Here is a 26,675-nt window from a genome sequence, read left to right as displayed (position 1 = left end):
TACTGGAGTGGGGTGCCATTGCCTGATGCTTTAAACTGATCAATAATACTTTACTTTTACAAATTAAAAACATCTGAAATGACATTTTAGCATTTATTAAGATATAGCTTGAAATGTACATACCATCTTACTTAAACTTGAAGAAACTCAGGGTTGGTGATCGTTACGATCGTCCTCTTAGACCATGGCTAAAGCACCCTCAAAAATACAAGCTCACCTCACATGTACTTGGCAGCCTTGGAAGCTAGATGTGCCAGGGTCTTATTACTCTCACTTTCAGATATAACACAACAAACAAATCAGGGAAGTTGTCTGATTCTTCTACAGTCATACATCTAGAGACTGGCAGAGACAGATACTGAATCTAGATTTTTGGACCTCAAGTCTGCAGTCTTGAACTCCACCATATTTAACAGATTGCCCTCACCGACCTGTGTGTATATATGTGTGTGTGTGTGTGTGTTCGCGCTCAGTCATGTCCGGCTCTTTGTGACCCTATGGACTGCAGTCCACCAGGCTCCTCTGTCCATGGGATTCTCCAGGCAACAGCATTGGAGCCAGTTGCCATGCCCTCCTCCAGGGCATCTTCCCAATTCAGGGATGGAATCTGTGTCTCCTGCACTGGCTGGCAGATTCTTTACCACTGTGCTACCTGCTAGACTTTTAAATTCTCAACTTTTTAGAGATTCAAAAAAATTATGAACAAAAGAACAAACACTTTCAATTTTCAGTTTTAAAATTTTTGAAAAATTACAATGAGTGTTTTGGGCAGACACTTAAATCCGTAGAATGAAGGTGTAGAATTAGATACAGGTTTTCAAGCTACGTTCTGTGGATTCCTAAAGGCTTCAGTGAATCTCAGGAGTCCCTGGAAGTCCTTCAGGGTTCCACAATCAAAGTCACGTTTTTGGCACAATAAGGAAAATTCAGACTGTCCAAGAAATCTGTTACCAGATTTAATATTTTATTTCACTATATTAGTGATTCCTGTAGAAATCCACTTGAAAAAATTTACTTTGCTAACTAATTTACTAGGCTAGATTATTTTTATTCCTGCTTACATATTACTGTGTTAGACTCTGACTTAAGAATCAAATCTCTGCATGGCTGACAGCATGAGATTATATTGTTTTAACAGAATAACAATTAGATTATTCCCTTACATAGATGATTTCAACCATCTATCCTGAATTTAACCAATGATCAATAGTCTCGAAGGTATTCCATAGTTTTAAAGGAACTTAAACACATTTGTGCATGCTAAGTTGCTTCAATCATGTCCGATTCTTTGCGACCCCATGGACAGGTAGTCCACCAGGCTCCTCTGTCCATGGGATTCTCCAGGTAAGAATACCAGAGTGGGTTGCCATTTCGTCCTCCGGGGGATCTTCCCAGGGATCCAAACTGTCTTACGTCTCCTGCATTGGCAGGGGGGTTCTTTACCACTAGCGCCACCTGGGAAACCCATTGAAACACACAGTAACTGCTTAACAGAAACTAGCTGAGTTTGTAAGTGAATGAATGAATAAATGAATGACACGGGTCCCGAGAAGGAGGATGCAAAGGCCTCAGGGCCAAGGGTCTGGCAACACAGGCGCAGCCAGATTTGTCTCTAGAAGCCTGACATCCACTCCTACCACTCAGTGTTCTTTGTGCGTATGTGTGAGAGTATTTTTAAAGTCACCCCAAGTCAAAAAATGCCAGTATTATTTCTACGTGATTCCACTCTTTGAGCCCAGGACCTTTCTCCACATCACAATGAATCCTCATACACCTGTGGACGGACATGTCCGTGTTTTTGTTTGTTTGTTTTAAAGATTTTTTTTTGATGGGGACCATTTTTAAAGTCTTTATTGAATTTGTTACAATACTGCTTCTGCTTTATGTTTTTGGTATTTTGGCTCTAAGGCATGCAGGATCTTAGCTTTCCGACCAGGGATTGAACCCGAACCCTCTGCATTGGAAGACAAAATCTCTACCACCAGACCACCAGGGAAGTCCCCAGTCTTCGACTGGAAGGCCTTTGCATATAGCAAATGTGGTGTCTAGTTTAATGTATGTAGTTTGTCCAGCACTTACTTGATACATAGATTTTAGAATTGGAAGGGGCCTTAGGGATCGCTTGTATTTTGTTTTAGTGGCTCTTGGGCAGAGGTCTGATTTGCTGCAGACGTGTTCAGTGACAATGCCAAGTTTCATAATCTAGGGAAGAAGCAATAAATAGTTGCAAGATCATGGGCTTTGAGACCAGGCTGGCCTGGGAATGTTCTGGCTCCAGTGTTTATACTCTTTGAGACACTGGGCAAATTAACTCCTCAGTTTCATCATCTGTAAAGTGGGACTATTACGTAACCTGACTGTCCCAAATATGAGGAATAAAATTATTATAAAGCTTTTTGCCACTCAATAAAGAGTAGCAGTTGTTTTTATTTCATATGTTCCTAATGAACGGTAACATTCTGTTTCTTTCCCTTGGAACATTTAGCACAATATGAGAGCTTAAATTTGATTCTTAAATATATACAAATGTATTGTGTGGAGATGTATATCTGGCATTAGAAAGACCTAAGGATTATATCCTTTTAGGATGCAGGCCACATTTCATAATTTTTTTTCTTTTCTTTTTAATAGACATACATGGAAGAGAAAAATCTGCTTGTGTGACAGAGGAAAATTTTTCCTGAATTTTGGTATTTAGTTTTTATCATGCCGTTTACAATATTCACAGCCATGTGTTTTATTCTTCCCCATGTGTTTCTTTTAGTCACACAAAGCGCAGTAACACTGAGCTGGTTTCTAATTAACTGACTGCACCCTGAGGTCTCCAGCTTCTGTTTTCAGTTTAATTACAGCTGTGAAGAGGCTGCACCAAAACCAAAGAGAGTGTCTCTACATGATAAAGAAAAAATAATAATTTAGTTCTGGTTTGATTCTTAGATCACGGACGGTGTGGATGTTTAGAAATGGTTAAGTCAGTACACGGACTTGGGACTCCATTTGTTTTGTCTCACTTTCCCTCATGCAAGCCACTTGACTTTGGTGGAGACAGCTTCTGACTTAAATCTGAAATCCAGTTCCTCAAGTAGTTCTTGGATTCATAGACAGTTAGAATGGAAGGGACTCTCCTCCAACGGGACTACTCTACCTCGGTTCTCTGGTTCTGAAACTGACAACAGACCAGGAACCTGTTGGTGCTCACCCCATCATGAATGGTCAGACAACTGAGAAGAAACCTGAAACTCACCAGAGTGGCGAAGAGGTGATACAGGATAAAGTAGATGGCAACCACAGGCGCCCACATGTGTCCCACGGCATTTAGTGTTTGGTCCATGACATCAACCCATCCTTCCTGGGTAAGAATCTGGAACATGGACATGAATGCCTACAGAGGGAAAGAATGGAGGGATTAAACACCAGCTCTGCACTTGCACGCAACTTAAAATTAGGACTTTGACCTCAGTATTATTAATTCAGGAGGGAAAGAAGAGCCTTCATTCAACAGATGAGAAAGAACTAAGAACAACGATCTTAAAAGTCTGATATCTACCTATTCAATGTGGAAAACTAAAATAATGACCTTGAATTAAAATTAGCCTTGTTGGTAGTAAATACTGCTGAGCAAATTAGAAAAAAAATCAGGAAACTTAGCTTGTTGCCTCTATTGCTTTTACCTTTTAGCAAGCTAACTATTTCACGTTTCCAAGGGATTAGTGTAATTTATTTTATTTTTTGCTGTCAAGCACAACTTATTTTTATAGCAAATTACATTCGATTGTCTAAAGGCAAATAATAATCATCTTAATTTTATTTTTATAGAATTCATCTATCAAATCATTTCAGTTATGTTAAAAACACAAGACTCTGAAAAAGAAATATTTCTAAAATGATATGATAATACTAAGCAACTTCATAAAAATGATCACATTTTTTCATAATTTAAAACATTTTTTTTTCAAACCAGAGTCAAGACCATGGAAGAAACCCCAAGACCAAAAATAAAGTAAAAGATAAAGTAAAATTGAATTAAATTAAAAAGAGCACTCAACAAAAGTCAACCAAATTCAAAGACTCATTCTTTCTCTGCAAAGATCTTTGGTTAGGGTCATTCCTATACATTTTTTTCTTATTAAATATATGCTTTTATATCCACCTTTGGTTTATGTTCTCTGTACAATAACCAAGAACTTCTTGAGAACTTATGATGCCATCTGGGAAAGCTGACAGTTGGAATTGAGTGGCTCTGAAAGAAACTGCTATAGACTTCAAGACAATGCAAGACATAAATCAAATTCTCAAGTATTGGGATTCCAAGAAATAAAGTCCAGGATAATAGACAGATGGACAGAGCCCGATAAGAGTTCTGTTACACTGATAGTTATCTTAGAGGCAAAATGGACTCGAAAGATAATATAACATGATTCATTCTTTTTGAAGATAAAGAAAGAGAGGCTTAAATCGGGCAATTAGCCCAAAGTCACTCTAGCAGTAACAGAAGTAGCACTAGGCATCATGATGTCAAAGCAAGTACTCTTTCCAAGTACTGCTTCCTGCCTTCAGTGAAGTCTTGAATCTACTACTTCCCAGACTTGATCACACAGTAAGCTCTTTTGGCAGTTTTCTTTATTAGGGATAATAAACTTTTTTGCAAGTGCAATGTTCAATGCCCAGCACATAGTGGGTCTGTATGAAGAAAGGAACAATGAATTGTTCAATGAATCTCAAACTAGGAGACACGTTTTTCCTCTGAGCCTTAGTCCATGTGTGAAACATTTAACTTCTTCTTGACTTAATTTTTCTATAATCTCATCACCCTACAAAGTGTTCTGTTTATGAAAGCAAGAAGTATGTTGTTACTGGTACTTGAGCACAGCATCAACAAGGACAGTTTAATACTTTCCTTGCCAGGGGTGCCTAAGCGAGTATTAGCTTTAATTCATCTTAAAAATGCTTCAGAGACGTTTTCAACACGTGGTTTAATGTCATAAGTGTGCCAGACCTATCACTGAGGGCAATTCTTTTTCCCCTGTATTTTTTTCTATTGAATATTTATTACATCTGAAGGTAAGGAAAACAAGTTCTGAAGATGATTCACATAAAAATATCAGATTGTAGACTTCTCTGGCAGTCCAGTGGTTAAGATGCCATGCTTCCACTGCAGGGTGCACAGGTTCAATCCCTGATTAGAGAACTAAGATCTCACACACAGGAAAAAAAAAAAAAAACAGATTGTTGTATCTTCTTCAACAGAGATGTCACCAGTGTGAACGTGTGTGGACATCCAAACAGCTCAACAATGAAAGGGGGGAAAAGTCAAAACATCTACCAAGGCAAAAGGCATTTTCCTGGACATGGATTTCTTTCCCTAAAAGTGACAGGGAAACTTGTGATTAAATCCAGTAGATTCATCCTTGGTACCTAGAGGCCAGAAATTCAGGTGTACCTTTAAGTTTCTTGCGCAGAAACCTACCTAATTTGTTTTCATCTACAGCATGAGCTTTCATGGACACTCAGCCATCGTACATTCAGTGAAGGTTTGGGAACATGGAGCTATGGGTTTATAAACTGTTGCTGTGAGATCAGCAATGTGAGCAAGAACATTGGGTTACCCTCTAGTCTTTACAGAGTTCCAGAAGGAAAAAGTCTCATTTCTGCACAGCTCAGCCACCTGCAAGTATGTATTGTGAGATGCTGTGAATTATTATTACTATACTCTGTTCAACCATATTTACATTTTGCTGTTCAGTCATCACTGGGTCTTCCATGCTTGTTGGTACACTGACAATCAATAGATGGAGAGTCAATGAGTTGCCTATGAAAATATTGCTAAGTAATAATGTTATCCTGGTAATGTCCTAGGGTAATACTTCCTTCTCCAGGGCTCCAAATATTATGACACATTTGGTATTAGAAGGTAGATGTTCAAGCATTAGGTGGAGGCCCCTTACTTCTCACTAAGGTTTCAGGATCTGGCCCAGTTTAATTCACTTTATTGGAATCGCGGTGTTCTTATACAATTTTTAGTTTAGTTTTGTTTTGGTTGAGAGTTTCTGATTGTTTTTCACAAGTTCCTTGGGGAAAGAAATATAGACTTTCTTCCTTCTACTTCAAATTGCTTCCAGATTCTCAAAGATTTTTACAGATTGTCTGGCATAAATTTCACTTCTCTTCTCTTACAGATGTTCTTACTGGAGGCTTCGATTACCCAGAAACCTTTTTATTCTTTCCTTGGAGTTCTCTTACTACTGTTTTAATTTGGACTAATTACCTCCCCAACCGTCAAAGCCTTCTTTTTTCATTTTATTTTATGGAAGTATAGTTGATTTGCAATGTGTGTTTAAGTTTTGCTGTACAACAAAGTGATTGAGTTATACATGTATATATCCTTTCCCATTATGGTTTATCACAGGATACTGAATATAGTTCCCTGTGCTCTACAGTAGGACCTTGTGTATCCATTCTATGTGTAAGAGTTTGCATATGCTCATCCCAAGCTCCCAAGCTTCCCCTTGCCCTTCCCTCTACCCCCTGCTTGGAAACTACACATCTATTCTCCATTTGTGAGTTGGCTTTTGTTTCATAGAAATGGTCATTTGTGTTGTATTTCAGATTCCGCCTAAGTGATATCATATGGTAGTTGTCTTCCTCTTTCTGACTTACTTTGCTTAGTATGATTATCTCTAGGTCAATCCATGTTGCTGCAAATGCAAAGCCTTCATTTTAAACTTCCTCATCTAGATCGCTTATTCCCTCCAATACAATGTCAGAAAGGGATCCCAGAAGCTCATGCCCATCATTGGTGGTGGCTTAGGCTCTCAGTTGTGTCTGACTCTTGCAACCCCATGGACTATAGCCTGCCAGGCTTCTCTGGCCATGAGATTTCCCAGGCAAGAATCCTAGAATCTTCCCAACCCAGAGGCTGGACTCACATCTGTGTCTCTTGCATTAGCAGGTGGGTTCTTTACTGCTGAGCCACTTGGGATTCCCATGTCCATCATTAGAATCCTGTTTCAATTTGTCGACTACATTTTTGTCTATGTTTTGTGGTCCCAGTACAAGGAGAATGGTTTGCAGGGAAAGAAGTATTGGCTGAGGCCATGGACAGTTAAGCTTGAAATATTAGGACTCAGACATTTCCCCACTGTGGGTAGATTCTGGAAATTTTTATTGCTGTCAAAGCCCACTGGCTTCCTCCCACATCACTTGCACCCCACTGACTCCAGGTGAGAACAAAGACAGGTTGATTCTGTTGGTCCTAGTCCTCTGGGTACCAGGAGAGGACAGCTGGTCTCCCCCACGCCTTTCTCCCCAGCTCCTGCTCCCTCCTGATTTCAATTTTCTTCTTTTCTCTTCTTCCTTTCACTCTGCTGAACTTTTGTTTATTATGGAAAAGCCTTAGTTTTTATAAATTATGACTGTTTTGCTTTTACTCACAAGCCTTCTTCCCAACTGGGAAAAATGAAAAATAAAAACACTCCAGCATTTTATCTTGCCTTTGGTAAAATGGGGTGAATCAATCACTTCTACACTTGTGGGAGATTCTTGATGTCTTTTCCAGGGCCCCGAGCCTGGAGCCTGAGGCTCCTCAAATTGAGGGAGATGGGCACATATTTTAGGATTTGCTTTTCCAATTTAATTTCAACTTCTGGAAAACAGGCTTCGGGCATGAACCTAGAGTGCACTTTCTCTCTCTCTGATCCTTTCTCTCTTTCTCCCCCTCTCTTTCCTAGTAGCTGCTATTCAAAGATAATGGTATGAAATTGCAGTCTTTTCTTTGTGGGGTGACTGCTAGTATCATTTTTTTCCAGGCTGGTAATGAACTGTTTTATTCATTTCTGCAGGTTTTCGGGACAGAAGATCTGTGATTTTTGCTATTTTACCCCTCACGTCCAATCTTACAGATGTAAATAGGGGTAAGCACTTTGTTTACAAGTGCCTCTTCTTTTCTGTGTCTAATGACATAATCACATATTAACCATCCCTGTGCAGGTCAGGCCCTGTTCACTCTGCAGGTGTCTGACTGCAGCTAATTGAATCAGAGATGAGCATTTAACCTGAGAATGGGCCAGCTGCACAGGATGTGATCTGGAACAAACAACCCTGCCGGTCAGGGAAGAGCAAACTCAATCAAAAACATCTCTAATGAATTTCAAGTGGAAGTTACAGGGGAAACTCACACTGTTAGCAGTAGGATCTGGAGGCATATGAATGAAAGGGGATTGGCTCTGCAGTTCGGCAGGAGCAACTTAGGGGTCATGACAAAGTCAGTTGTTGTTCAGTCCCTGAGTCGTGTCTGACTCTTTGCGACCGCATACACGGTAGCATGCCAGGCCTCCCTGTCCATCACCATCTCCCGGAGCTTACTCAAACTCATGTCCATTGAGTCAGTGATGCCATTCAGCCATCTCACCCTCTGTTGTCCCCTTCTCCTCCTGCCTTCAAGCCTTCCCAGCATCAGGGTCTTTTCCAATGAGTTGGCTCTTTCCATGAGGTGGCCAAAGGACCAGAGCTTCAGCTTCAGCATCAGTCTTTCCAATAAATATTCAGGGTTGATTTCCTTTAGAATTGACTGGTTTGAGGGACTAGGGAAGGTGCTAATACTCTTTTTTCAGACTTTTAAAAGTACCAGCTTTGCTGAGATATAGTTTAAATACCATAAAATTCACCTTTTGAAGTAGACAATTAAGGGGTTTCATTCCTCACAACTAAGGCCAGACTCTTTCCCCCCAAACTATGTACTCATAACAGTCACTCCCCATCACTCAACTCCGCAGCCTTCACCAACCAGCAGTACCCTTTCTGCCCCCATGGATCTGCCTATTGTGAACCCTTGCTACAAATGGAATCATACAGTATGAGGTCAGGGTTCTGTATCAGCACTTCGTTACCTTTTATTGCCAAACGATGTTTCATTTGATGGACAGACCACATTTTATCTACTCATCAGTTGATGGGTATTTTGGTTGTTTTCACTTTTTGGCTACTATGTTGCTATGAACATTCATGTACAGATTTTTGCTGGACATAAAAATTACCTTATACCAATATAGTTTTACTGCATATTAAAATATATGCAAAACAGGTATTTACTTTAAAAAATCTTGACATTAAAAATTTTAAATGTGGTGAGGAATACAACTCAGGTTATTGACATTCAATTTTCCTTTTACAATATAATTTGCATGTATCTTATCTATCTTTAGCGGGTTTCCAGGACTCTTTCTTTGCAGAAGATGAGCCTTCAAAATGAAATCGGTTTGACAACTTATATAGTAGCGCAACCTTTTTTCGGAGGGTGTCCCTGCTGTGTCTTACTACCAGTCAGCCATAAAATAGAAGATCTGCCGTGACAGTATTCACGGAGTGTAAAAGTGACGCCTCCTTCAGTTTTAATTGCCTTCATTATTCACCTACTCAGTCTCCTTGTTTCTTTTTTCCCACTGAAATAAAATGCAGAGGAGTTGTATCTTCTGAAAAACCTACCAGTCAAGACGGAGGAGTGGGTGGGCTTGGATTTGGTGTCTCCTCACAACTAGGGTGTCTGCCGGACGTGGGGTGGGAGGACCTCAATGCCCAAGGGGACCCAAGGAATCCTCGAAGGACCAGCAATTGTTTAATTAATTAAATGAGAAATCGTGTTTACAGTGAAAAAACCCACTGATTGCATGATTTAATATTTTGTTGTGTAGTTTCTTTCATTTAAAACTTCTCAACGATTCAAAGTTTCAACAGTATTTAAAACGACATCAATATACAGTACGTGTTGGACATACCTCATGCTGGAGTTAAATTTCCAAAACGTACACTGGTTGGAAAAATCATGACTGACAAGATCAAGATCTTACTGAGAGTTAAGGGTTGGGGAAAACCAAGAAAAACGACATTACATGTATTTAAAAGTTGCCCAATGGCTCAATGGTAAAGAATCCACCTGCCAATGCAGGAGACATAAGAGACATGGGTTTGATCCCTGACTCAGGAAGATCCCCTGGAGGAGGAAATAGCTATCCACTCCAGTATTCTTGCCTGAAATATCCATGGACAGAGGAGCTTTGTGGGCTCCAGTTCATGGGTTGCAAAGATTCAGACACAACTGGTAGACTGCTACAGCACAGTACAATATTTAAAAACCTACAGTAAATAAAAACTCTTTAATTAAGAGTCACCACTTACTGCAACTAAACTAAGTCATCCATAAACATAAATACTATGGATTTGAAATCTGGAGTAAAATCATAGTGGTGGTGGTGATTTAGTTGCTAAGGCATGTCCAACTCTTGCAACCCCATGGACTATAGCCTTCCAGGCTCCTCTCTCCATGGGATTCTCCAGGCAAGAATACTGGAGTGGGTTACCATTAATGCTAAAGCCACTGGCAGTAGCCATTTCTTTATTTCAATTTCACCCTGTCTCATTTAGATGGAACTTCATGGCCTATCAATTCAAATACACTTTTTCAGTCCTGCAAACTCCATCTCCCTTTTTGCCAAACTCTCAGGAAGCATGCTAACTCCTAGGTGAATCTAACTCTCCAGGTCTGCACCACTCCAGCTCCCACACTGGCTCCATATGGAAACAGGCTCCCTTCCACCTTGGCCTGCAAAGAGGCCCCCACACTGCCTAGCCTTGGGCTTTGCAAAACTTCTCATCTGAGCTAATCTTGTCCACCTCATCTCTGTCCTCACTTTCAAGAGACGCCCTCCCAAGAAGGGACAGTCAAATGAGAGCCATTTAAAACAGAGCCTGAAAAACTTTCCATGGTGGTAGTGGCTGAGAATCCGTCTTGCAAAATGTAGGGGACACAGGTTCGATCCCTGGTCGGGGAACTAAGTCCCCACCTGACGTAGGGCAACTAAGCCCTGGCACCACAACTACAGACAGGGTGCTCTGCAAAGAAAGACCGGACACAGGCACAGGTAAAGAAATACGTATTTAAAAATAAAATATAAAATAGAGGCTGAATGGGCAGAGGATAAAGACCTTGGCCCTGCGTGAGTTTCAGGGTAGGGAGGCAAAGTACCAAGTGTTGAGCTCTGCCGTCACAGAGGCTGAGTTTGGATTATATTTTTAAGAAGATATTTCCTTTAGATCCATGAAAGTGTGACAGTGATACTGACAGCATCATGTTATTTCATCTCGGAACTAAGTGACTCCAAGATAACTTCTACCTGTAAGTGTCTACTATTCTGTGTGTGAGTGCATGTGTGTGTGTGTGTGTGTGTGTGTGCCTTTAAGTGTGTGCACTCAGTCGTGTCTGACTCTTTGCAACCCCATGGACTGTAGCCTACCAGGCTCCTCTGTCAATGGAATTTTCCAGGCAAGAATACTGGAGTGGGTTGCTATTTCCTTCTCCAGGTGGTCTTCCCAATCCAGGGATTGAACCAGCATCTCTTCCATCTCCTGCATTGGCAGGTGGATTCTTTACCACTAGGGCCATCTGGGAAGCCCATGTCTACTATTCTGCTTTGTCTTAGTTGGTACTGGCAGTCAACTGGAAAACTTTGATTGTATACAGTATGTTTTCTAGTCTATTTACTCAGACTATACCTTGACTATAAAAACTATAGAAGAAGGTTACACTAAATGTTTTGACACTATATTTACTATAAGTTAACTTTTAGTGCTGTCGGGGACAAGAGAATTTATTGAATAAAAAGTAAAAATCACAGTGTTGGTAAGTGGACTGAAAGTACGGAGCTAAATAAAATAAGAGCTGGGTGAGCTCTAAGCCATCACATATACTAGAATCTTAAATCGAATATTGGTTCAGTTTTGTTGTAGGGCTTGGAGTTTTGAAGAGTTATTAGTGACTTTCAGGTTATAAAACTTTTAAAGTTCTCTCTCTCTATGTACGGACTTCCCTGGTAGCTCAGATGGTAAAGAATCTTCCCCACGATGTGGGAGACCCGGATTCGATCCCTGGGTCAGGAAGATCTCCTGGAGAAGGCAATGGCTACCCGCTCCAGTATTCCTGCCTGGAGAATTCCATGGACAGAGGAGCCTGGTGGGCTAACTGCACAAAGAACTGAATACAACCGAACGACTCACTTTCTCTATGTATGACTCTCTCTATGAGAGATGAATTCTCTTGGAATTTGAAATCTGTTGAGATCAACTACCCTTGCTGTTAATAGAAGCAAAACATTAAAAATGTTAATTTTTTTTGGTAAAATGATTACGCCTTATTGCTTGTGACTCAGAAGGAAATAAAGTTGAAACTGGTGGTTTCAATTAATTCTGACTCTCTTTTATGCTGGTAAGAAAGACCAAGCAGTTCTTTTCCTTTTATTTCAAAATGAACCCACATTATTTATTTGGCTTTTACTATTTCTAAAATATGCCTGTTGCTAGCATTCCATTTAAGTGAATTAAAATGGGGGTGGGGGAAGTCTGTTCATTGGTCAAATTTTAGACTACTATGGAAAAGTCTTGCTGAATCTAGACTAATGTAATTGGCTTTAAATGTCAAAATGAGCTTGAATGTAATTAGAAGCAAAGCAGAAATCAAAATGTTATGCTTATTCCAGCAGCAAATTACTCTAAGTAGAGTCTACACTTAAATATAATTTCAAGAGTGAAAGGAAAGATGGGAGAAACTCATTTGCAAAAACCAGAGCATCTTTTTCTAGTTATGAAAGTGGATGTGGGTATACCTGATCATCACTTTTCTTACAAATGTCCATGCTTGGGTTGACTTCTAATGTATAACAGTGTAACTGACCATGTGGACAAAACCATGAATTTGTACAGCAAGAACAAATTTTTTTCAGGGCAATATTTAAAAACATGAGAAGAGACACTGAACCATGACCAGCACTGATATGGTGCTTAGCAGCCCCCAAGGTCGTTCATTGTCCATTATTTAGAGTGATTTTAACAATGATCTTGTGTTACTCGCTGTACATTTTACAGATGAGGAACCGAAGTATGCAGGCCTTAAATGATTGACTCAGGCTTGCAGGCAGCAAGCGGTGTTGCTGGGTCTTTAGGCTGGAATCTGTGGATTTCAAATTCCTTCTGTGTTTTTGGACATTACAGGTAACAAGACACCTTTAAGATCTAGTCATTGCTGATCTCCTTTCCTTAACTAAATTGCTAAAACAAACAATATGCTAGACTAAATCATATTTAAAATTATTACCCCTTTGTCAAGTATAGTACTGAGTGTGTATCTGAAACTATATTATGCTCAGCTCATTAATGAAAATTAGACATCTCCAGTATTTTTTCTTTTTTGCTAAAATAAGCTTCACTCATTACTTTTCCCAAATGAAAAGGACACAACCTTTTCATTTTCATGAGGATCTAAAATTACAAACTGTCTTTTAATAATAAAAATACTTCAATAATTTCAGACTTAAATGTTAAAGTTTCTGTATTAGAAACATTCATCTTAAAGAAAAAAGATGGAAATGAACTGAATGAACTTATATTTTCCCCCTAACAATCTTTTTTGCAGAGTATGATATTTTTAGTTGAAAGGTATATATTTCCCAGCGATTATGTTAAAATAATTCTGAAATGCAACAATCTAGCTGTGAAACAAACAGCTGTGAAAATGAGACCTGGAGATTTATGCAAATAGGAAACTTCTGAATTAATTTCCTTCATAGAACACACTGTCAAGTTTCTTGGAGTATTTATGCCCTATTTCTTAATTAGTGATTTTGCTAATGTCAGTCATATTAAATTTTCATAATGTAAATGACGCATTTCAATGGCAAATACACGCTATAAAATTGCAGATGAAAGTTGATATTTTACTATGGGTGCAACAGGGATTTAGTAACATACAGAATAGACAGTATTCCTAAGAACAGACGTATGTCTTATTGTGAAATAAAATTGAGGGTTTATTAAGAAAACTGTAACCATGATACCACTGAGTTTACACAGGTATTTCTCAGTGTTTTCCTACTATCTATTTGTATACCTATGCTCAAGAAGAAGGGTTTTCTATTTGGCTTCAAATAGAAAGCAGCATCAATCAGAAAGTGCTTATATTTTTGCATACTAAAAACCCCTACATTTTAGAAATGGAGTTTGTCTATTTTTTGCTCTGTTTTAATGGGCTTTGATTTCTTGTTTGTCTTCACTCCAAATTCACAAATAGAAAGCTTTACTGCAAATTATATTGTCTGCTCTTTTCTACTGCAAACATAAATTTCAAAGTCTTGCTTCTTTTTTTTTTTTCCTTTTTATTTGGCCATTCCACGTACTATGTGGGATCTTAGTTCCCTGAGCAGGGATCAAACCCACGCCCCCTTCGTTGGAAGTGCAGAGTCTTAACCACTGGATAACCAGAGAAATCCCTTTGCTTCTGTTTGGATAGTGCTTATTTAATACTCTTGGAGAAGGAAATGGCCACTCACTCCAATATTCTTGTCTGGAAAATCCCATGGACAGAGGATCCTGGTAGGTTCCAGTCTATGAGGTCACGAAGAGTCAGACACGACTGAGTGACTATTTAACACTCTAATGCCTTGAAAATAAAGTTGATGGTTGCTTACCAAAATATTTAATTGTAAAAAAAATATTTAATTGTAATGGCTTGACTTCAATAAAGCTGATTTTATAAGTCATAAACTAAAATTTGTCTTATTATATAACTGAGTCTTATACAATTTGCATATCCCTTATATCTATATCCATATTTTTCTTCAGTTACAATTTACCAGCTAATGTTCTTGTCATTTAAAAAAATGAGATTTTTTTTTTTACTGATGCATAATTATATGAGCACCGAAGAACTGAGGCTTTTGAACTGTGGTGTTGGAGAAGACTCTTGAGAGTCCCTTGGACTGCAAGGAGATCCAACCAGTCCATTCTAAAGGAGATCAGCCCTGGGTGTTCTTTGGAAGGAATGATGCTAAAGCTGAAACTGCAGTACTTTGGCCACCTCATTCGAAGAGCTGACTCATTAGAAAAGACTCTGATGCTGGGAGGGATTGCGGGCAGGAGGAGAAGGGGACGACAGAGGATGAGATAGCTGGATGGCATCACCGACTCGATGGACATGGGTGTGGGTGGACTCTGGGAGTTGGTGATGGACAGGGAGGCCTGGCATGCTGCGGTTCAAGGGGTCGCAAAGAGTTGGACATGACTGAGCGACTGAATTGAACCTGCCTCCATTGTTTTAAACCAAGAAACCATTCATTGTACAAGATTTGAAAATACCATAAGGTATGAAGAATAAAATAAATTACTTTCAATTCAAATAAAAGGTTGTATATCTTTTTTAGAATTTGTTGTCAAACTTTAAAATTCTAACAGTTTTTTCCCCCAGGGATATATATATACTGGCAATAAAACTGAATCCAGCTGTAAATATAGTATTATATTAGGCTTCTTTACTTAATTTTTAGTTATTATCATTTATATCATGCATGACTAACCTCATTAATTATTCTGTAAAAATTGATCTTTGATAACTATAATATGCCATTATTTCCAAAGTCTACTTAGACATTCTATTATGACATGACTTTAAATTTGCTTTAAAATTTTCACAATGGTGAATAATGCTACAAAGGGCTTTTTTTTTTTTTTTTTTTTACTTTATCTTATCATGTTTCCTGGACATTAACCTTTTAACACTGATGCATAGAGAAGATGTTGGGAAGGCTGGACAGAGTCCTCTGCAGAAGTAGGCAGTTATACCCAAGAGGTAGGCAGTGGGGCAAGAACGAATCTACACATCATTCATTAAATGGTCCTGTGTTTAGTCCCAGATGTGGAATAGTGAATGGGAAGCTATTACTATTTCAGATTCTGGCAGTAATCTTCTCTGTAATAGAATTTCTTACTTTTTGCATTTTTGTTGAAAGTTGCAAAGGACTGACTAAAAAGAACAGTATAAACCAGAATGGGAACTGATTTTCAAACTTTCAGTCTAAAATACAGAAAACTGAATATTTAGTGTCCAGCTAATGCCGCAACCTTTTACTGAGGGACCCTTTTATGTTGGGAGGAGAATGGGACAACAGAGGATGAGATGGTTGGATGGCATCACCAACTCAATGGACATGAGTTTGAGCAAACTCCAGGAGATACTGAAGGACAGGGGAGTCTGGTGGGCTGCAATCCATGGGGTCACAAAGGGTTGGATACGACTTAGTGACAGAACAACAACAACTGTGATTACTGCTAGGAATTTAGTATTTCATGCTAAGAAGTTAGAGTTCCATGCCACTTAAGAACACTAACTGCTATTGCTTGCTGATTCCCTTTTTCACTGTCAGTACGATGTTAACTAGTCTGATACTATTATATCCTTTGACCTTCTCAATAATCCTCTAAAATACTTACTACTGTTCTTTTTTCATTGATGGGAAATTGTACATTTCCACGAGAGAATCGTTGAAGTGTCTGACTATAGATTGTATATTTTGTAGGCAAGACTCAACAAAGTATTAAAATATAATCAGCTTTTCATTAGTAAAAACATATGCCCACAGAAGCTCATCTTAACTGGAGGAGACACAGAATATTCCTCATTTATGACTCTCACTGATTTTTGAAGATGGTACAATGGAGTAGGCTGATTATTAAAATAATATTAATGGAACATGGCAACTATTAGAAAGGAAAACTGCAAATAAGACAATTGGTTGAAAACTACCAAAATATGATGAGGAACAAAAAAAAAAAGTTCACCCCAGTGAGTATGCTTCTTGGATCAGGGTAGGAATTGTGGATGCTTTATCCAAGGAATGTAATAATTCCTTGTATTGCAGCTCTGCAGTCAGTGATACCAACACACAGCCCCAGGAAAAGGCCATGTCTGTGTGATTCACCCTTTATTAAAGTCGTCCTCCAAGAGGAAGAACACAGGATATTATTTTATCACTATGCCACTGATGAATTACCAAAAAATAAATTCAAATAGAAGCCAAAGAAGCTTGTATGCTACAGCAGTATGGAAATAGAGTTAATTTTTCAGTTTTTTTGAGCTATATACTGCATTCAGTTCAGTCGCTCAGTCCTGTCCGACTCTTCGCGACCCCATGAATCGCAGCACGCCAGGCCTCCCTGTCAATTTAAACCAAATTGCTAGTCTCTATTGCAGGGCCATGTCCAGACATGGATGACAATTTGGCTTAAAGCCTCAGAAGAGACTGACTTTATGAGATAGTGGAAGATTTGACACAATAATGACCACACAGATAAAATTAAAAAAAAAATCACCTCCCTTACTGCCCTGAAGATGCCAGAAATTCCTCAAGTGATTGTAAATTTTTGTCTTTGGTCAATAAAAGTGAGTTTTGTTCAATGAAAAACCTCCTCAGAGAAACAACATTTCTTCCAGTGTAAACTCCCTCAAAATAGCCCTTCCACCATTCTCCAGGAAAATAAAGAAAGAGTAAACATCTTCACTGGCTCCCCTGTGTCACCATCTGGACCTCAGAAGGCACCCAACGGTCTGGCTCCAGCCCAAACCTGTAGTTCCTTTCACCCGTCCCTCCCCGCCCCGTGATTCTCCACGCCTTGGACTGACTCACGCTGCTTTCCTTACATGGAAAACTTTCATCTAACACCATCACCCAAATCCTCTAGGGGAATCAGATTTACCCCTGATGACAACTCTTCACAAAGCTTTGCAGTCTTCCTTCCCTGGAAGCAATCTCTCCCTCTCTTATTAAAACAAAATGATATTTGGAAGCACGACCCATAGCCCATAATAAGGTTCCTAGGATTTTTAAATACACTCTAGGGTATCTCTGATATTACTTTACAGCCGACTCCATCTGCTTGGGCACATTTCACCTTCTGGCTTGACTTCTTTCCTGTCGTCTACTGTGGGGTGAGTTGAGTTCCTTCATAAATCTCAACTCTGCTGTAAGTGAAAGTTAGTACCTTTGGGCATGCGTGGGAAAGGCATAGCTCCATCCCATGGAGGATGCTGTCTGAATTATAAACCACAACAAAAGAGGCACACCATCTCTTTAGTCTTCATTGTGGGTGGGTGGATGCCTGCAATATTTGCGGGAAACTTTTGGTATGCAGCAGATGAAAGTGAAAGTGTTAGTCACTCAGTCATGTCCGACTCTTTGCGACCCCACGGATTGTAGCCTGCCAGGCTCCTCAGTCCATGGAGTTGTCCAGGCAAGTATACTGGAGTGGGTTGCTATTTCCTACTCCAGGGGATCTTCCTGACCCAGGGATCGAACCCAGGTGTCCTGCATTGTGGGCAGATTCTTCACCATCTGGGCCACTAGGGAAGCTGACGCAGCAGATGAGGGGAGTATAAATATGAGGATATAAGAATCAAAGTGGACATAATAGCTGTAATGCAAACAAATGCAAAGAGATGTACAAATAGGAGGATATAAGAATCAGATGGAGGTAATATCTGTAATGCAGACAAATGCAAAGACACGTGAGGCTGCAGATGGGAAAGACAGGCCTGAGGAAGCCTGGCCTCAGGCCGTGCCTAGAGAAAAAAAGTTACAGCTGTCTGTCGAAAGACAGTCCAAAAACTGGCTCTCTTTTTTTTTCCTGGTCTCAAAAATTTATTACTGAAATTCCATCTCTGATCACACATGTGAAAAAGTGATTTAAAAACCACAGGGAATTCTAGATGACACACAGCAAACATCCTATAAAAGGCTTAGTTAGGACCCCAGGGGGACTTCCCTGGGGGTCCAGAGGCTGAGACTCCACATTCTCAATGCAGGGGGACTGGGTTCGATCCCCAGTAGGGGAACTAGATTCCACACGCTGCAACTAAAGATCTTGCTGTCTGCAACTAACACCCGACACAGTCAAATTAATTAATTTCAAAAAGCGCCTCCAGGAATATAATGGAAATCCCAGGACCAAGAATTAACAGGTAGCTGGAGTCTAGAAAAGGCACCTTCCCTATGGGATTTATAAGCTCTGCTAGGCTTTGGTTTTTAACATCATGTCAGGCACAAGGGGCAAAGTCACAGACTCCTGAAAGGTGAAGACTGCTGAGCTTAATATTTATTCGGCTTCACTGGAAGTTGACCAGAAGAAAATTCAATGCCAAAAGGAGGTGAAAAGGGAGCGTGTGTGACCTTGACCTGGGTGAGGAATTGTATGACGACACAGCTGGCACTGCAAACCACGGGGAATGGACAGACCAGCCAAGAAATGATCCTGTGACGATGGGTCAGACAAACAGAAATGAGATCGCTCCCTATCTTGCAGCAGCCACGCAAATCAATTCAGATTAAAGGAAGAGCTAAGTGTTTAAATGTCCTGAATAGTCATTGGAAGGACTGATGCTGAAGCTAAAGCTCCAATACTTTGGCCACCTGATGCAAAAAACTGACTCACTGGAAAAGACCCCGATGCTGGGAAAGATTGAGGCAGGAGGAGAAGGGGACGACAGAGGATGAGATGGTTGGATGGTATCACCGACTTGATGGACATGAGTTTAAGCAAGTTCCAGGAGTTGGTGATGGACAGGGAAGCCGGGTGTGCTGCAGTCCATGGGGTCGCAAAGAGTCAAACACGACTGATCGACTGAACTGACTGAAATGTTTAAAGCAAAACAAAGCCTGACAAGACCAACTGCTGCTGAACTGTGAAGTTGAGAACATTCCCAGATATTGCTGATGCCAGATAAATTGGTGAAAGTACTCTGGAATGCAAGTTTGCCACTATTAAAGTGGACGATACCTTTGTTCTAAGACCCAGAAATTCTATTCTTAGCTACTGCTGCTGCTGCTTAGTCACTTCAGTTGTGTTCGATTCTGTGCAACCCTATGGATGGCAGCCTGCCAGGCTCCTCTGTCCATGCGGATTCTCTAGGCAAGAGTACTAGAGTGGGTTGCCATGCCCTCCTCCAGGGGAATCTTCATGACCCAGGGATCAAACCCAGGTGTCCTGCACTGCAGGCAGATTCTTTACTGCCGAGCCACCAGGGAAGCCCCATTCTTCGCTACATACCCTTAAAATATTTTCACATGTGCAGAGTTCACATGGGTATGAGCTAACATGCAACGTGCAGAACAGCAGCACTATTTGGAGTTGCAAAATACCAGAAACAAACATCTCAAACCTGCAAGCATGAGTTTTCTATTTCTCTGTAATAAATGACCACAAATTTAGTGGCTCACTCAACACTCACTGATTATCCCACAGTTTCCGTAGGTCAGAGGTGTGGTGCTGAGTAACGTAATGTGTGTGTGCTCAGTCGCATCTGAATCTTTGTGGCCCCATGGACTGTAGCCCACCAGGCTCCTCTGTCCATGGGACGCTCCAGGCAAGAATACTGGAGCAGGTTGCCATTGCCTGCTGTAGGGGATCTTCCTGATCCTGGGATTAAACCTGAGTCTCCTGCACTGGCAGGCAGGTTCTTTACTACTAGTGCTACCTGGGAAGCCCCTCGAGACTCTCTGGTTGTGGAACATGGGCTTAGTTGCTCTGCAGCATGTGGGATCTTAGTTCCCTTACGAGGGATTGAACCCACATCCCCTGAGTTGCAAGGCAGATTCTTAACCACTGGACCACCAGGGAAATCCCAAGAAGTATGGGCAGGATTTAATTGGGTTCTCTGCTCAGAGTCTCAGAGGCTGAAATCAGGGTGTAAGTTGGGCTGTGCTCATCTGGAACTTGGGGGTCTTCTGCCCTCGCTCAGGTTGTTATCAGAATTCCTTTCCTGTGGATGTAGGCTTGAGGATCCTGCTTTCTTGCTCAGAGCCTCTAGAAGCCACCCTCAGGTTCCGGCCACACGGCCCTTCACAACATGGAAGTTTACTTCTCCAAAGCCAGCTGGAGACCCTCTCCTGCTTTGAATCACCCTCTTCAGGAAGGACCCAGTGCCTGGGATGAGGTCAGACCCACCCAAGATAACCTCCTTTTTGACTGACTTCAGTTCAGTCCCTAGTAACTTGTTCACAGGGGCGAAAGCCCGTCATATTCACAAGTCCTGCCCAAACCCAATGAGAAGAGATTATGGAGAGAGTCAGGTCTCTTGATGGACCATTTTAGAATTCACCTGCCACACAAAAGAATGGGGAAATTAACTGTGCACAGCCTCTATGAATATTACACTATATATATATGTGTGTGTGTATACATGTGTCTATACATACATACATGTTTTTGTTGTTGTCATTGTTCAGTCATTAAGCCATCCGACTGTTGCCTGACTCTTTGTGAGCCTGTGGATTGCAGCATGCCAGTCCTCCTCTGTCCTTCACTATCTCCCAGAGTTTGCTCAATTTCACATCCATTGAGTCAGTGATGCTATCTAAACATCTCATCCTTTGGTATCCCCTTCTCCTTTTGCCTTCCATCTTTCCCAGCATCATATGATGCAATGTACAGTTGCATATTATACCCCAAGAGAAATACATAAAATATAGCTACATCATGTACTCATTCGTATTGGTAAATCTCACAGAGTGCTGAGCCAAAAAAGCAATTAGCAGGAGAAACGGTCCAGTATTAGGACACATAAGGCGAATTTAAATCACACGAAAAGGCAGGCGAGTCTCAGTTGATGCCTATACATGCGTTAAAAGTGTACAGGGATGAACAAACATCAAGTTCAGAAAAGTGGTTCACTATGGGAAAGGGAGGAGAGAGATGAGGGGATGGGGCTCCAGGACTTCAGATCCATTGCTAACCTGCTTTTTTTTTTTTTAATAAGATGATTTATTGATTTACTTTTGTGGTCACTCCACGAAGCATGTGGGATCTTAGTTCCCCAACCAGGGATTGAACACACACGCCCTGGACTGGAAGCTTGGAGGTCTTACCCACTGGACCATCAGTGAAGTCCCATTAATCTGCTTTTTAAACTGCATATGGCCACAGAAGAATACATCTTATTATTCTCTATATACCTTTGCATGCCTCTAATAGATCGTGAAAAAAATGAAAAAATACATGGAAGACTGTAAAACAATAGAAACAAAAATTAATAAAGATTTCAGCAATATCAGTTGAACTAATTATCCCTTTGAACATAAACCCCAAATGTATGAAAAATGTAGTCAGATCCTACATCTTGCAAATGTTGAAAAAAAATAAAGGGACAAGTTGTTTCTTCAAATTCTCAGTAATTCTTTCAATGCAACTAAAAGCATGATTAGCCATTCTGGTGGTGAAAGGAAACAGGAAAATTAATTTGTAATTAAGTGTTTAATAGTATTTACTTCTTATATTATATAACCCCTTTGGACATGATTTTATAAGTGAAAATTCAATAGAGCAAGTAATTAGCATTTAGAGAATGCAAATTAAGAAAACTTATATCAAATAAATAATATTAAAATTCAAGTTCCTGGGGAGAATGGATATACACACACATATACATATATATGGCTAAGTCCCTTTGCTATTCATCTGAAACTATCACAACATTGTTAATCAGCTATACTCCAATACAAAATAAAAAGTTAAAAAAAAGAAAGCTGGATGATTATTCTCATTCAAATGTAATTTGCAATTGAATTAAATTTGGGGTCTGATTTAGAAAAAAATTCAATTACCTGTGTTATGGAGGGTAGTGTATTATTATTTATGAATAAAAACTAGGCCTACTTACTATTATTTTAGTAGGAAATTAAAAGGAATAAAGATATCGATCTGGTTAAAGATCTACAGTGGATGTTTATTTCAAGTATTTATTATTATTTTGATTTTGATTTTTTGTTCATCATGGGGTTTTTTTGCATCGATTTTGACTTTTACTTATTTTTTTGGCCACGCCCTGTAGCATTCGAGATCTTAGCTCCCCAACCAGGGATCGAACCCTTGCTTCCTACAGTGGAAGTGTGAGGTCTCTATTGCAAGTATTTTAGCAACATACTAAAGTTGCTTTGTATACTAAGTGGAAGGATAAACAGAACAAAACCGTAGTCACTCCACCGCTGCTCTGCAAATAGCTTCATCAGTACCATCTCTCTAGATTCCACATGTACACATTCATATACAGTAACTTGGCTTTTCTGTTTTTGAGTTATTTCACTTTGTATAATAGGCTCTCGACTGGCACAGGGCGGGAAGGAGAGGGTGGGCTGAATGAAGAGTGGCGTGGAAACATATACATTACCGTGTGTAAAAGAGGTAGCCAGTGGGAGTCTGCTGTATGCCCCAGGGAGCTCAAGGGAGGGCTCTGTGGTGACCTAGAGGCATGGGATGGGGTGGGAGGTGGCAGGGAGGTTCAGGAGGGAGGGCACATATGTATATCTATGGTTGATTCATGTTGATGTACGGCAGAAACACAATATTGTAAAGCAATTATCTTCCAATTAAAAATAAATAAAATTTTTAAAAAAAGAAAAAAAAAAAACTGTAGTGAAACTGTGCACAGAAGCTTCGGTCAGGCAACCACAAGAAAATGCCAATTGTTTTTGTCTTTGCTACAGAAAGCTGGGTGGCAACCTGCCTAGAGCAAGCTCTGACCTGTATGGGTTGTTCCTTCGCCAAAAGCTAATCTAATCGTTCTTATAATATAACCTATTAGTCCCAACAAAGGAGGAACAGCGGGATACTGCCTCACAGCAGGACTTAATCTCGTTATTTCTACTTAGCAAAGTGTCTGCTTGGTCCAAATTAGAAGAGAAAGTTATTGGCTTGAGATGACAAAGTTGTTTTATTAAATTGCATCAATATGTCATTCTCTCTTTTCTCACTGGAAACATTTAGGCTCCTCTCCATATCCAGGGTTTCTGCTGAGGCTCCACCGGCTGTTTCCCCTCTCTCTGCTTTCCAATGCTACACATCCCATGACACAGTGGTTTTTGTTTTTTAACGCTTCTCTATTTATTTGGCTGTGCCGAGTCTAAGTTGCAGCATGCGGGATCTTCAGTTGCGGCATGTGCAATTCTTAGTGGGGGCATGTGGGATTTAGTTCCCTGACCAGGGATCAAACCTGGGCCCCCTACTTGGGGAGCATGGAGTCTTAGCCACTGGACCACCAGGGAAGTCCCAACACAGTGTTAGTAAGTGCTCTGGGAGGTGTCAGGAGGGGAGATCACAGTGCTGCCAACTTCAAGATACTTGTAATATAAGTAGAGGAGAAGAGACTTCGCATGCGTGTTGACAGCATGCGACAGAAGGAACCATAAAAAGAGGGAAAGCGAGAGTCCAGTATGTGCCAGGCCCTATGCTGGCTTCCTGGCAGGTCCCATTTGAGCATCTTGGAAAGAAGCTGGGGCCCAGCTGCTGCTAGGAGAGAAAATAGACACCAGACCCCATCCTTCCCTGCATCTATCTACATCCCCTATTTGCACAAGACATACAGGAGCTCTGGAGGCAGAGAGGAAAGAGAGAAATCTTCTTCAGGTTTTGGGGCTGAGTATTATCGTAGTTTCTGTGGCTGTCCCCCAGTACCCATTTCTTCCCCCTATGATGAATCCAAGACAATCACTTAGACTCCAGCCATCGTGCAGTGATTTGTTCAGTAATGACCAAGTGACCCAATCCTGCTGATGAGAGATAAGAGCTTGTTTGTAGGGTGGGGCATGGAGGTTGTGGGGGAGAAGGTACTGGAAAAGGTGACCTTGCTTCTAAGGAGGAGACCTGGGTGGAGACGATGTCCTTCTTCTTAGAGATTTTATCATGAAGCCCAGAAATGGTGCATCCATTTTGTTCACACAAAGATATCACACAGAGAAGGAAACTACATTGGTTTGCTAGGATTGCTGGTACCTACAACTAGGTGGTTTCAAACAATGGGAATGTATTCTCATAGTTCTGGAGGCTATGGCAGTCAGAAATCAAGCTGTTGGCAAGACCACACTTCCTCTGAAGCCTCCCTCGGAAGGGTTTCCTTGCCTCTTCTGCTTTGGGCTCTTGCTAGCAATCCTTGGGGCTCCCTGGCTTGTAGATGCCCTGCCAGTCACATGGCCACCTTCCCCATGCGCTTCTTCACATGGTCTTCTCTCCGTGTATGTCTGTGTGGGTGTCAAATGCTCCCTTTTGTATGGAATGTCGGCCATATTGGATCAGAGTTCACTCTAAGGATCTTCTTTTAACCTGATCACTTCTATTTCCAGATAAGGCCACATTTTTGGGATCCTGGGGGTTAGAACTTCAGCATGTCTTTAGGGGCATGTAAGTCAACTCATGACAACACCTGAGAGAATTTTCATGGAAGATTCAGAGTCCTGGCTTCCTAAAGTCTACCTAATCTCTTGAATTTTGTGACATGAATTTCCTAATTATTTAAGACAGTTGGAGTCAATTTTCTACTACTGGCAGCCAAAGCATTCTGACAGAATTACACTAACACTGCTGATGGGAGAAGGGTGAGGGGCATGATGGAGGCTAAGGGGGTTCCCAGAGCTGTGGACAACAGTGAAGAAGGAATCTGACCTGGTGAGCTAATAAGGCATGGGAGGATCAGAGAGGTTTGCTTTGGTCCAGCATCATTATTCATTCTTCATTCAAACATCTATTCACCAGCTACCCTGTGGCAATGGTTGTGCTGAACAGGGAGGATTTAAATGAGCAAGATGGACACCATCAGGATGGACTTCCCTGATGGTCCACTGGTTAAAACTCTGAGCTTCCACCACAGGGACTATGGGTTTGATTTCTGGTTGGGGAACTAAGATTTCACATGCTTCACAGCATTAAAACAAACAAACAAAAAAAAGACGGACACATCTCTGCCTTTGAAAGTGATGCTGGAGGAGATCCTGAAATCTGAGTCCAAAGAGGTAAGTGGGGCCAGAGATGAAAAGATACTGAAAACCCTATTAAAATGTTTGTTATCTTGAGTTGGAAAGGAGGATCTTGAAGCATTTTAAATGGGAGAATGGCATGAGACAATTCATACCTAAGAATGTGCAAATTTGCAGTTTTAATGCAAATGGAGAATGAGCTGCAGTGTTAGGCAAGGAGACCAATGGGGAACTGGTGGAATAATGCTAATTCCTTTGGCATCCTTTCAGTTCAGGAAGCACTGGGTTTTCCACGTGGGTGGAGCTGAATCAGAGGTTCAAGGCACTGGGCAGTCACTGAGTTTGCCCAGGTTGCTGTTGTCTCACTGTCCCTCTGTCCCTCCAGGGCTCTCTTCCTGGGATTTGGATGGGAAATCAGCTTTTGTGTCCATGTCAGCTCCTCCTAGAGGCATCTCACGGCAGGTTGCTGAGCCCAAGATACAATCAGGTCCAGCCAAATCAGGGTTTGGTTTTACATCTAGTCCTGTTTCCCTGGAGAGACTATACCTGCCCTGGATGGCTGCGTCAAGGTCAACTTCCAGAAAACAGCCCAAATAATGAGCTTTCAGGCACAAATGCTGGGCTTCCCTGGTAGCTTGGTCGGTAAAAAAACCGTCTGCAATGCAGAAGACTGGGGTTTGATCCTGGATGGGGAAGGTCCCCTGGAGAAAGAAATGGCAACCCACTCCATTATTCTTGCCTGGAGAGTTCCATGGACAGAGGAACCTGGTGGGCTACAGTCCATGGGGTCGCCAAGAGTTGGACGCGACTGAAGTGACTTAGCACACACCTCAACACCCAACCGTTGAGTACAGAGAGACACATCTCATGAGCAGGAAAGAAAGCAAGACCACAGAAATCAAGCATAGCTGGCTTGTGTTTATAACCATCTTTCTTGATCCCTTCCTATCAGGCAAGTGTCACCCGTGGATGGTGCTTTGACTTAGAATGATAATAACTGCTTTTTGTAATTGTAATACTGTTAACATTTCTTGTAAAATTTGATTATGTTTCGGGGATTTAATTCTT

The 26,675-nt window shown here is 40.8% G+C and overlaps 1 protein-coding gene across 1 annotated transcript in view; it reads right to left on the bottom strand.

Annotated features, from left to right (window-relative positions):
- NALCN (sodium leak channel, non-selective) overlaps positions 1-26,675 on the bottom strand; it is a 286,838-nt gene that overhangs the window by 133,767 nt on the left and 126,396 nt on the right. Inside the window, exon 13 of the mRNA XM_005899261.3 lies at positions 3,245-3,382. Within this exon, the coding sequence (XP_005899323.1) occupies positions 3,245-3,382 (138 nt within the window). The remainder of the gene's footprint in view (positions 1-3,244; positions 3,383-26,675) is intronic.

Source organism: Bos mutus, chromosome 12 (genome assembly GCF_027580195.1).
Source record: "Bos mutus isolate GX-2022 chromosome 12, NWIPB_WYAK_1.1, whole genome shotgun sequence".
NCBI lineage: Eukaryota > Metazoa > Chordata > Mammalia > Artiodactyla > Bovidae > Bos > Bos mutus.
Note: the sequence above shows the minus strand (reverse complement) of the source record. Positions and strands in the feature narration are given on the sequence as shown.